The sequence below is a fragment of the Artibeus jamaicensis genome, unplaced genomic scaffold, assembly GCF_021234435.1.
Source record: "Artibeus jamaicensis isolate MK-2021 breed Jamaican fruit bat unplaced genomic scaffold, CSHL_Jam_final contig_1526, whole genome shotgun sequence".
In the NCBI taxonomy this organism is placed as follows: Eukaryota; Metazoa; Chordata; class Mammalia; order Chiroptera; family Phyllostomidae; genus Artibeus; species Artibeus jamaicensis.
Window position 1 is genome coordinate 946,006 of NW_026521297.1, and position 12,114 is coordinate 958,119.

At 56.4% G+C, this 12,114-nt stretch overlaps 1 protein-coding gene across 1 annotated transcript; it reads left to right on the forward strand.

Moving 5' to 3' along the window:
- Positions 1–2,024: 2,024 nt before the first annotated feature.
- Positions 2,025–10,957, forward strand: DACT3 (dishevelled binding antagonist of beta catenin 3). The gene is made up of 4 exons (XM_037155148.2): positions 2,025–2,313; positions 7,060–7,156; positions 7,310–7,462; positions 8,699–10,957. Exons 1-4 carry the CDS (start codon positions 2,065–2,067, stop codon positions 10,090–10,092), a joined length of 1,893 nt encoding a protein of 630 aa, XP_037011043.2. The 5' UTR covers positions 2,025–2,064; the 3' UTR covers positions 10,093–10,957.
- The last annotated feature ends 1,157 nt before the right edge of the window (positions 10,958–12,114 follow it).

Below are 12,114 nucleotides of genomic sequence, written 5' to 3' on the forward strand. Positions count from 1 at the left end.
GGATGTCGAGAGGCCAACAAAGAAACCTGTAGGATTGCTGTTCTGGCTTCACTGACCAAGGATCACTCCTCACCTCCTCTTCGGAACCCTGTCAACTGGCAGCCCCCTCTCCTCAGATCCTGGTTTTATTTCTTTATTCAAGCTATTTTGATTTTTCTTCCAGGAAGACTCATCTTCAAATGTCGGCTGACCAGCCTGCTATATCAGCTTGTGTTCCAATAGTTTACACAGCAACTGGTTCGATGGGTCTCGTGCAAACAGCAGGGATGAAAAACCGACCCTGACATCGCCCCGACTCCTGAGACAACCTTGTTTGAAAGCAAGCTCCCCAGACCTCCTTTTCTTCAATCCCAATCATCTCCCTGTGTTGGAAAATTAAGGTCATTAACGACAGTCTAGGTCTGTCTTAAACAAGAGGGGGATTTAGTAAAGTTTGTCTGTATTGAAGTCCAGACTTGTTTTTCTCCTTTGGACTCTGGATTATTTGTCTATCTATCTATCTATCTATCTATCTATCTATCTATCTATCTATCTATCTATCAGATCCTTGCTTGGTTCTTTGTACATGGAAGGCACCACTCCAAGCACTTGACAACGATCTCACTTAAGCCCTATAACAGCTCTGTGAGGTAAGGCAATATTCTGACCCCCATTATACAGATGAAGAAATTGAGGCACAGAGAGGTTAAGCAAGTGTCCTAAGGGTCACAGGGCTGAAAAGTGGCAGAGTTGGGCTCACTCGTGACAGTCTTTGCTCTCATTCTGTACCATTGCCTCTCCAGCTCACTATTAGAAGGTCACTCGTTAAAAAGGGAGGTTATCACATGATCTTCTGAGCCCTGGTTTTTAAGGAATCAAGGACTGTCTGAGAAGTGGTGATCAATATTGGAGCTAGATCTCCTTGAAGGTTGTAGGAACGCACACTCCGTGTAGTGACACAGGCTGGCCGCCTGAGGGGGCGCCAGCCCCACTCGCGGAGCCCCGAGAGGGAGGAGGGAACCTTAGAAACAAATGTCAAGCGCAAGCTCTTAGGACCATAGAACGTCGAGAACACTGCAAAGTAGAAGGCTGAGAACAAAGCCTCTTAGAACGTAGAACAAAGACCCCTGGAATGGTAGAATGGCCGGCACAGAGACTCACAGCATCTGGCAAAGAAAAGGCCCTTAGATTCTGTTGTGGTCAAATCATAGAACCTTCCACCCAGTGTCTTAAAAGTCCAGGACTTGGGATATAACTGATCTTAGGCTCTGAGGACCAAGACTGACCACATAATTTGCGAGGCCCATTGTGAAGTGAAAACGAGGGGGCCCTAGTTCAAATATTAAGAATTTCAAGACAGGAACTGCAGATCATTAAAACCAAGCTGGGCGCACCCTGTTGAAGCCAGCCCTGCTTACAAGTATAATTTTATGGGAGATTGTTGATCTTAGCTAGACTGGCCCTCTCGTTTTACAGCTGAATGTCTTGGAAGTCTTCATGGAAGAGGAGGCAAAATCAGGGTTCGACCCTCTAACCTTTTCCTCTCCCTTGTCAGGGTTTCGAGGGGTTGAGGAGAGGGGCATCTGCCAAACTGTCTCCTGGACCCGTTCTCTATTTATAGAACACCTCCTCCCCTCTTGCTAGACAGTCCAATGGTAGCCGGAGCTCGCCCACAGGGGGGCGGAACCGGCTGCGGGACTGGGGAGGCACAGACCAATGACAAAGGAGCCAGACCCAGCTTGTTTCATTGTGACGCTTGGGGGGCGTGGCCATGGACCTGTGGCTGGCTAGTGGGGGGCGTGTCAAGGCCGCCTGAGAGCACTGAGAGTAGGCAGCTGCGAGCATGCGTCGTATTGGAGAGGCGGGTGCAAGGCCGAGCAATAGGCGACGGTTGCTGTGTGGCCGGGGGCGTGGCCATGAAGATAAGGCGCGGGTGGGCGGCCCAATGGGCGGGCGCCTATGCAGATGAGACGGTGACAGCCGGGCCAGCGGGCGGGCGGGCAGGCGGGCTGTTGGGGCGGGGAGGTGGGACCCGGAGAGGGGTGGCCGCGGGGCCCGGCTGGGCTGGGGCGGGGGGCCGCAGCCATGATCCGGGCCTTCTCGTTCCCGGTGAGCCCCGAGCGGGGCCGGCTGCGGGGCTGGCTGGAGGGCAGCCTGGCCGGGCTCTGCGAGTTGCACTGGTTACGGGAGAGGCAGGAGTACCGCGTGCAGCAGGCGCTGCGGCTGGCCCAGCCCGGAATGGGGGGCGCCGAGGCCGAGGACGAGGAGGACGCCGACGAAGATGAAGATGCGGCGGCAGCGCGCCGGGCCGCAGCGGCCCTGGAAGAGCAGCTGGTGAGGGGCCGCCTGTCCGCCCGTCTCTCCGTACCCATCTGTGTCTGTCTGTCCGTCTGTCTGGGTTAGGCGTTCATACAACGGTATCAGTGGGGGGAAGGGAGGGGCGAAGGGCAGGGGGTGGGGCTGCAGACCTTGGAGTCTGGGTGGCGGGAGGGATGTGGCCTCCCCACCCCCCAAACTGGGAAAGAGGGGACTGCATCGCCTCTGCTGGAGCCCTTGGAGATGCACAAGGCCCCGTCCCCTCTTCCCCTTCCCCAAAGAAAATCCTTCTGGGCGCCAAGTACGTGTCAAGCCCGGGGACCAGTGTTCCGCATGCGTTGCCTTCCCGTAGCTTGGGTGGTAGTCCCCATTTTACAGAGAAAGAAACTGAGGCTCAGGGAGGGTAAACGACTCAACCAAGGTCACACAGCTGCAATCCAAACATGCCCCACTCTGAGCCCTGGCTGCTGAGGCTCCATCTCCCCTAAATCCCGGTGAGCTTGGTGATCTCCGGAGGGGGCCAGATGGAAGGTGGGCTGGCTGCTGAGAGGAAGCTCACAGTTTCTGCGGACCCCATGGTGATCTTGACCCTCCTGTGACACTTTTCCTCCTTTCCTACCTGGTCCCAGCCCTGGCTAAGACTAGAGGAGGCAGGTAGAGGCAGCACTGGGGGGCTGACTTCTGGACTCACTCGGTGCTCCAATGGGGGAAGATGAGGCAGAAGTCTCCAGAATGACTCTTGTCATTCTTCCCTCTCCCTCTCTTGTCATTTCTTGATTCTCCCCACCTCTTCCTGGGATCCTCACACTCTTCCTCCCAAATCTCTGGGACTTGCTGTGTGTTTCTCTGTCTCTCTGAAAAAGTGTCTCTCTGTTTCTCTGTCTCCCTGCTCTTCGCTTCTTGCGTATTTGCACCTCTCTCTTCCCGCCCTATGTCCCGGTCCCTGTCTCTCTTCCCCTCCCCCCAGCCCGCCAGGCCCCAGACCCCAGCTCCCCTTGCAGATCCCATCCCCAAGCCTGTGGGTGGTCAGAGCTTCCCGTTTGGGGAAACCTGAGCCGAGGTGACGGGGGAGGGGGCTCTCCCTGCCGCTGACCTCGACTGCCCCTACCTCAGATGGGGACTGGGGAAGGGACTGAAGCCAGACTCCTAGGCTGCCCGGCCCCTCCCCCGGCCCAGGAGTGGGACCCTGCACATTCTTCTCTGGAAACAGAAACAGCTGTGGGAGGCCCCACCCCCTCCCAAAGTTAGAGACGCATTGTGGGGGCCTTCACCAGCTCCCCCCACCTCACACCCAGCAGGCTGGGCTTCAGACGAGGAGAGGGAGAAGGCACGGGGGTGGGCCAGCCGTGTCCTTCCTCCCTGTCCCTCAGTCTCCCCCTTCAGCTTCCCCACCCCTGCCCCTCAGCTCCCCCACCCCCCCCACCCATGAGGTGGTAGTAGAGAGGCCTCTCTCCCCTACAGTCTCCAGGCAAAGCTCCGTCCCAGCGTCAGGGAGGAGGCGGTGGCAGGCAGCGGGAGGAGATAGCGGCACTGAGCGAGGAGCTGAAAAGCGCTAAATATAAACCCCTCTGGTGTTGGGGGTTCCTCGGTCCTTCTGAAGAGGGGCGGAGGCCTCTACTCATTCCTGAGCCTCTGTCTTACCATGCTTACCTTCCCACCCACCCCCGCCCAGGAACATACACTCTTGGTAGCAAGAACACTGAGCCAGGAGGCTTCATTAGTTTCTAATAAGAATGATGGGGATGCAGGCACAGGGCATCACAGAAAAAAATAGGCAAGAATTCTGGAAGGGGGTGGGGGTCCTGTTCTCTCCCGCTAAGGAAAAAATGTCGTCTTCCAGCAAGGACTTAAGTTAGACTTGCAGAAGGACTTCCTCACAGAAGCAAAGGGAGTTGGACACAGTCTAGGGGCAGGGGAGGGGAGCTCTGACCATACTCATGCTAAACCTGCCTTAGCTTGATGCCCTCAAATGCACTGGGCATTGAGGGCAAACAAACGGGGAGCCAGATTCAGACCAAAGACCTTCTGGTCTTTTACAGATTCATCCTTTTGCAGCTGGAAAGAATGAGGTCAGACTCCACAAAGACCGGGGGGAAGGAGTGTTGGGGGTCCAGGCACAAAGGCGGAGGAGGCCCCTCCTTTCTGTTCCCCTCGCTCCTGCCTTCCCTGCACTGGGGGAGAATTGAAATTCGACCTGAGGAACTTGACATCGCCTCTTAATTACACAAGTAAAACATGATTTAATATTTTCCTTGATAGAAATTCAGAGTTTTCATGCAGTCATAAAAGCTGGCATTTGTGAAGGGCTTAAAAGGAACTGTTGTTGAAACTCACTGGGCCCTCAGAACAACCGCACGAGGGAGGGAGGGAGTCGAGGGGTGCCCTGTTATAACGAGGACACCAGGGCCCAGAGAGGTGAAGTAACCTGCAAGGTGACACAGCTGGGAAGCGCCGGAGCTGAATCTGCACCCTGGCAATTAAGCTCCAAACCTATGCTTCCTTGACCACTTAACCCTCACTTGGCTTCCTAAATGCACCCTGTCCCCTGAAATCACCTCTGTGTCACCTCGGGAGTCCCTCCAGACCTCTCTCAGCGTAGCCGCTGACGGGAACAGCTTACATACCAAAAACGTAGAGTTTTGCTTTGCTCTTTACAAATTCCAGTGTCTTGGGTGAGGTTCCAAGGACGATGCCAGGGGTTCTCAAAACGCGGCCCAGAATCACACAGACAGCTGTTAGAAATGCAGTTTGGGGGGCCCCAGTCCGGAATCAGGAGCTCGGGGGGATCCAGCGATTCAGCTTTTAGTACACCCTCCGGCCAGTTCTAACCCACTCTCCTACTGTACATTCTGCACTTGCCTTTCGGTACTCAGCGCTCTATCGTGGTGATGCTTCTCTACAGAAATTGCCTCCTTCCGTTTTGTCAGTGGTATAGTATTCCGCTGCACACACTCATTCATCCCTTCATCGAACGTTTCCTGAGCACCTACTTTGTGCCAGGCGCCTTTCTAGGCACTGGAGGTGGGGAGGCTGCAGCAGTGAACAGAACACACACGAATCTCCGCCTTCCGGGGGCAGGCTGACATTCCAGTGAAAGAGACAATAAGCAAATAACAACCTGATACCTACGTAACGTTAAGCCAGGAGGGCAGTACTGCTTTGGAGGAAAACAGACAGAGCACCAGGGGTGCAGAGTGACAGGGGGAGCTATTTTGGAAAGAGGGCGGGAGAAGGGATCGGGTAAGCGAAGTTTCTGAATGAAGCAAGGGAGTGAGCCAGGAGGAGATGCGGGGGACACATGCCACTGAGGGGTTGGCACATGCCTGGTGTGTTCAGGGAACAGCGAAGAGGCCAAGGTGGCTGGCGCTGCTGTGAGCCAGGGGGCGATTAGCGGGGCACGTGACATCGGTTTTCTGGGCAATTCTGATTTTTTCTTTTAGCCACCCCTGATGCTGCAGAAGTCGCCTGCTTTCCCGGGTTTTGCTCAAAGATGACGCAGTCCTGAGCACCTCTGCACACCCAGAGCAGGAGTCCTGAGGGGACTCTCTTGTTGACTTTCCTGCCATATAAACAAGCCCAGATGGGGGCTACTGTTCTGGGGGGAGGGGAGGATGGGGCCCAGGAGAGCGGACACAGGACTGGGAAGCTGGGGGGCGGTGTCTGGGAGGGAGCCGGCCAGTCTTTCTGCCTTAAATAGGCAGGGCCAGGCGCCTGCCCTCCCAGCCCCTCCTCCTTCCCTCCTCCCCTCCCTCCCGCCGGCCAGACAAGCCGCTTTTGTCTGAGGGTCAACCGTCAGCTCGGCCTGCGGCCACCTCTGGCCTCACCCAGACCCGTGTGAGGCTCTTCCTGGCTCTGGCCCCATTTCCCAACATGGGGTTAAGTTCTAGTGGCTTAGACCCCGTCTGTGTTGTTTCGGCCCCTATTCCCAGCCACAGTCGCTGCCACACTCCTCTCAAAGTGTTTGCACCTTCATTTAGTCACACCTGATAAGAAATGATCTCCCCTCCCCCCACCCTTGCAGCAAGAAGGAGCCAAGGTAGACACAGCAGAAATGTATGAGAATGAGAATCAGTGGGTGGGCCCCAGGGGCTTCTGGGTGGGCACGGAGCCAGAGTAGAAGGCAGATGTGTTGAGGGGGGCGGGCAAAAGAACCTGCCAGGGCTCGTTGCTGCAGTACCACTGAAGCCAGACTCTCAGAAGGACTTTCCAGTAGGCCATGCAGATTCTTTCTGAAGAGAGAGGCAAAGACATAGGAGTCTCAGCCTATTTTACTTAAGTGAGGGAAAGGGTCAGTCTGCACCAGGAAGCACGCAGGAAGACTTGCAAAAGAACTTTCTGCTGGTGGCTAAGGGACCTGCCACGTCCCAGCTGCCAACGTTTAGCAGCGAAGCGAAGTAGCAGGAAGTGAAGTGAGCCTCAATGAGGGACATTTCAATAGGGGTTAAGGGGCCATGAGCACAGATGGAAGAAGGGGAGGGGGCAGGGATGGGACCTTCCGAGGCCTCATCATGTCTTAAAGGAAATGATGGGGCTGCAGCTGGAAGGGCTGGAGTTAGAACGACTTTTTCAGGAGATGAAGGTGCAGAGATCTTGCAGGGCAGGGCAGAGGGTGGGATCCCGGACGCAGGTCCTGCTTTTATGCTTTTGAAGACAGAGCCTCATCGTCCAAGTGAAACTCGGCTTTGAGCTCCCGGGATAGGGCACCGGTCTGCAGAGGACGGGCTGGGGTGGGTTCTGACCATCCTGCTTTTGCCCTGCTCTCAGGAGGCCTTGCCCGGGCTCATCTGGGACCTGGGCCAGCAGCTGGGAGACCTGAGCCTGGAGTCTGGGGGCCTGGAACAGGAGAGCGGGCGCAGCTCGGGTGAGCGTGGGTGAAGGGAGCAGGGTCGGCCTGGGACACCCCTCATGTTTTCCACTGTCCCCCATCCCTCAGACTCCCCCGTCTGTCACTGGGTCTCCTCTTTTCTCCCCAGCCAGACCCCCCTAAGTGTCTCTCCTCTTTTCCCTAATCCAGGCTTCTATGAAGACCCCAGCTCCACAGGAGGTCCCGACTCACCACCCTCAACCTTCTGTGGTGACAGTGGCTTCTCTGGATCTGGCTCCTATGGACGCCTGGGTCCCTCTGAACCCCGGGGCATCTATGCCAGCGAGAGACCCAAGTCCCTAGGTAAGGTGGGTGGGGTTGGGGCCCTGAGAGCCAGGAACTTGACCACGAGAAGATGGTTTTGAGCACCCACTTCAGAGTCAGACCAGCCTGCATTCGAATTCTGGCTGTGACATTCCCTTTTGTGTGATTTTTGAGCATTTCTTTCTTTCCGGGCCTCTGTTTCTCCATCCGTTAAAATGGGGTTAATAACAGCACCTACCTCACAGGGAAGTTTTGAGTATTCAGTGAGCCTCTGCCGTAAGGCATTGGACTTGGCACATGGGAGCCTCTCAGTAATCAGGAACTGCTGTTATTCATGTATTAGAGTACGTTTCTGAGTCCCTGCTACGTGCTATCCTAGCGCTATCCTAGGGGTGAGGGGTACGGCAGTAAAATAGTCCCTGTCCTCACAAAACTGACATTCTAGTGGGTGAAACAGGTAACACACAAGTTAAGTCAGTAAGATATACAGAGTAGGCCCTGGCTGGTGTAGCTCAGTGAATTGAGCGCGGGCCTGCAAACCAGACAATCGCGGTTCGATTCCCAGTCAGGGCACATACCGGGTTGCAGGCCGGTTCCCTGCAGGCCGGTTCCCTGAAGGCCAGTTCCCAGCAGGGGATGCATGAAAGGCAACCATACATTGATGTTTCTCTCCCTCTCCCCTTCCCTTCCCCTCTAAAGATAAATAAAATCTTAAAAAAAAAAAAAAACAGAGTATTAGATGTTGACTTGAACAATGAAAAAAACAAAACAAAAACTAGGGAAGGGACCTAGGACATATCCCTTTGAGTTTGGGGAAGGAGGTGCAATTTCACAAAATACGGTCAGAGAGGGCATCACTGAGACTGTGCCAGCTGAGTGGCATGGCACCCTGAAGGAAGTGAATCAATCAGACGTCCTGAGGGAAGAGTGTTGCAGGAATCAGGAATAGCAAGTGCAAAGGCCCAGACCTGGACCGGCCTGTGCATCCAGGAGGTCACTCGCCCTATACATACAGACCTAGAAATAAAGAGCAGAGGGGTTAGAAATGGAGGTCAGAGAGGCAAAGGCAGGACAGACCATTCAGGGTCTTGTAGGCTGCTGTGAACAGTTTGTTGTGAATCTGATATGAGGGAAGGGGTGAGAGCAGGGTTTTGTTTGTTTGTTTTTAAATGGGAGTGGGACAATAGTGGGGAAATGCCCCTTTTAGGCTCTTTGAGAAAGGGCTTTGAGAGCCTCTCCCACTCTTCCTTTTTACATTTTGCTTCCTTCCCCTAGGAGACGCCAGTCCCAGCGCTCCCGAGGCCATGGGAGCTCGGGCACCAGTGCCACGGTCCTACTCCGCCCCTTACCCGACGGCCGCCGGGTCTGCGGGCCCAGAGGCCTGCTCCTCAGCGGAGCGGCGCGCCCGCGCAGGGCCCTTCTTGACGCCCAGCCCCCTGCACGCCGTGGCGCTGCGCAGCCCGCGGCCTTGCGGTCGTCCTCCGGCAGACTCGTCCGAAGTGCCAGGCGCAGGGCGACCCCTGGACGGCTACATCTCGGCGCTCCTGCGCAGGCGCCGCCGCCGGGGGGCGGGCCAGCCCCGGACCAGTCCCGGGGGCGCGGACGGGGGCCCGCGGCGCCAGAACAGCGTGCGCCAGCGGCCGCCGGACGCGTCCCCGCCCCCCGGGGGCGCGCGGCCCGCGCCCGAGCCCCCAGTGGAGCGCGCGGGGGGCCGTCCCTCTAGCCCGGCCGCCTTGGGCCGGGCTTGGGCCTCCCCGTGGGAGTCGGAGGCGGCCCCCGAGTCCGCCGCGTCGCCCGCTGTCCCCTCGCCCCCGGACAGCCCGGCCGAGGGCCGCCTGGTGAAGGCGCAGTACATCCCGGGCGCACAGGCGGCCACCCGCGGCCTCCCCGGCCGCGCGGCCCGCCGCAAAGCGCCACCACTGACCCGGGGCCGCAGCGTGGAGCAGTCCCCGCCCCGGGAGCGTCCCAGGGCCGCGGGCCGCCGCGGACGCGTAACAGAGGCTTCGGGCCGCCGAGGCTCGCCCCGGGCTCGGAAGGCCGCGCGCTCCCAGTCCGAGACCAGCCTGTTGGGCCGCGCCGCCGCGGTCCCCCCGGGGCCTCCCAAGTACCCCACCGCGGAACGGGAAGAGCCTCGGCCGCCGCGGCCCCGCCGCGGCCCTGCGCCCACGTTGGCCGCGCAGGCCGCGGGGTCCTGCCGCCGCTGGCGCTCCACCGCCGAGATCGACGCGGCCGATGGGCGCCGCGGCCGCCCCCGCGCCCCCGCCGCCCGTGGCCCCGGTCCTGGCCCTTCCCCGTCTGCTCCTCAGCGCCGGTTGCTCTACGGCTGTGCGGGCAGCGACTCCGAGTGCTCGACCGGGCGCCTGGGGCCCCTTGGACGCCGGGGCCCCACAGGCGGCGGTGGCGGCTACGGGGAGAGCGAATCGAGCGCCAGCGAGGGGGAGTCGCCTGCCTTCAGCTCCGCATCCAGCGACTCAGACGGCAGCGGTGGCCTTGTGTGGCCGCAGCAGCTGGTGGCGGCCACCGCGGCCTCCGGGCCGGGAGGTGGGGCCGGTGGTGGGGCGCCCGCCGGGCCCGCCAAAGTCTTTGTGAAGATCAAGGCTTCCCACGCGCTCAAGAAGAAGATTCTGCGTTTCCGTTCGGGTTCTCTTAAGGTCATGACTACAGTGTGAGTTTGGGGGTTTGCGTGGGCTCCCCTTTCATAGCCTCAGTTCCACCACACTCCCAATCACTGATCCTTCCACACCTCCCTTCCAAAGACCACCATTTTCTGGGTTTCCAAAGACCCTCCCCCACTGCCCCCATCAGCGGCAGGCTTGGTTGGAAAGGCGCCCCCTCCAACGTGGGGAGGAGTGGGGGAGGAGCCCCGTTTGACCCAGTTCAGCTGCCGGCTCTGCAGCCCACGGGCAAGCAAGTTCCCCCTCTCTGGACCTCACTTTCCTCATCTGTACTATGGGTGTACTATGGTATGCTGAAGGGGGTAATTCGGTCTGAATTTCCCCATTTTAGTTTAGACACGTAGCCTGTTTGATGTCCTTCACTTCTTTCACGGCGCCCTTATTCCTCCTCTCCATGCCCAGATATGGCCCCCTCATACACAAAGTGCCCCCCACCCATGTCTCCAGACCCCCTAGGATATTCTCTTGGCACCCGGTTGGAGACCCTGTGTCTGACCCAGACGGTGCCTGCAGAGTGCCCTGGGAAGGGAAGGAGCACTGATTCTGGGGTTTTGAGGGTCGAGTAGGAGTTGATAACACCTGGAAAGAATGACTCTTTTACCTCTATGCATGGACAGTTACGGAGGACTGGGAAGTAGAAGAGGTGAAGGAAGATGGCTTCTATCTTGTGTCCCCCCCACCCATGAGAGGGAGCGGGGGGGAGCTCAGGATGACCCTCAGCTATTCCAATCCAGTATTTTTTTTTTCTTTTTAAAAATTACTGTATTTATTATGACGATGGTGACTCCCCGGTGCACAGGGGGGCCGGATTCTGTGTGTTTCTCTAACCTCTTTGTAAATAAATGCACAATATTACATATGTGGTGGAGTCTACTTCTGTGTTAAAATGGGAGAAATGCTTTTCCTCTGGACTAACATTTTTTAAAAACATTTTATTTATTTATTTCCAGAGAGAGGGGAAGGGAGGGAGTAAGAAAGAGAAACATCCATGTGTGGTTGCCTCTGGCGTGCCTCCAACTGGGGGCCTGGCCCGCAACCCAGGCATGTGCCCTGACCAGGAATAGAACCCAGGATCTTCCCATTTGCAAGCCTGCACTCAATCCACCGAACCATACCAGCCAGGGCTTTGGACATGGTAGGTCCAGAACCAGACGGCAGATGGCAGGGTGGGTCTCAACATAATTTTCCTACCATTGGCCATTTCACTTCAACGAATCTGACCTTTGATGGAGTTTTGTGTGCTCATAAATACAGCTTCATAAAAGCAGAGGCAATATAGATAAAGGGATAGTTCCGGATCTCCTTTCTCAGAAGTTGCCATAATCAGTTTGATGCGCATCCTTCATGTGTTTGCACACGTACATGGATCTAGTAGTCTGATGAATATGTATAACTACATATGCATAAGCATACTGTTCTACTGTATAGATGAGACTCTATAGTTGCATGAATCAAACTATACGTATGCATTCTTTACCAACTTTTTGGTTACATCATCTGTGCCTGGAGATTTCTTTACGGGAAACATTTAAATTAAAAATCGAATTTCTTTGATAGTTATAGCACTATGTAGCTTTTCTGTTTCTTCCTGTGTCAGTTTTGCTAAGTGGTATTCTGGGGATTTGTCCATTTGATGTAAACTTGGATGACATCTACTCCTATGACTGCAGTAGCTGCCGAAGATCCCAGCATCTACTCCTATTGTCAGTGCGCCAGTTCCTTTGCTTTGATGGACTTTGCTGCAGTTATGTCCTTGTGTACCAGGTCTGTCTGGAAGATACCCAGCCATGTAATATAAAAAATAGAAGGCCTGGCTGGTGTAGCTCAGTGGATTGAGCGTGGGCCTGCAAACCAGGGGATTGCAGTTCGACTCCCAGTCAGGGCACATGCCTGGGTTGCAGGCCAGTTCCCAGCAGGGGGCGCATGAGAGGCAACTGTACATTGACATTTCTCTCCCTCTCTCCTTCCCTTCCTCTCTAAAGATAAATAAATAAAATCTTTTTAAAAAAAGAAAAG

What these genes read in the sequence shown, in the direction of transcription:
- DACT3 (XM_037155148.2), top strand. Translation starts at nt 2,065, where the DNA reads ATGATCCGGGCCTTCTCGTTCCCGGTGAGCCCCGAGCGGGGCCGGCTG. An exon ending in CGGCCCTGGAAGAGCAGCTG is followed by an intron (nt 2,314 to 7,059) that starts GTGAGGGGCCGC and finishes CCCTGCTCTCAG; the next exon opens with GAGGCCTTGCCCGGGCTCAT. An exon ending in CGAGAGACCCAAGTCCCTAG is followed by an intron (nt 7,463 to 8,698) that starts GTAAGGTGGGTG and finishes TCCTTCCCCTAG; the next exon opens with GAGACGCCAGTCCCAGCGCT.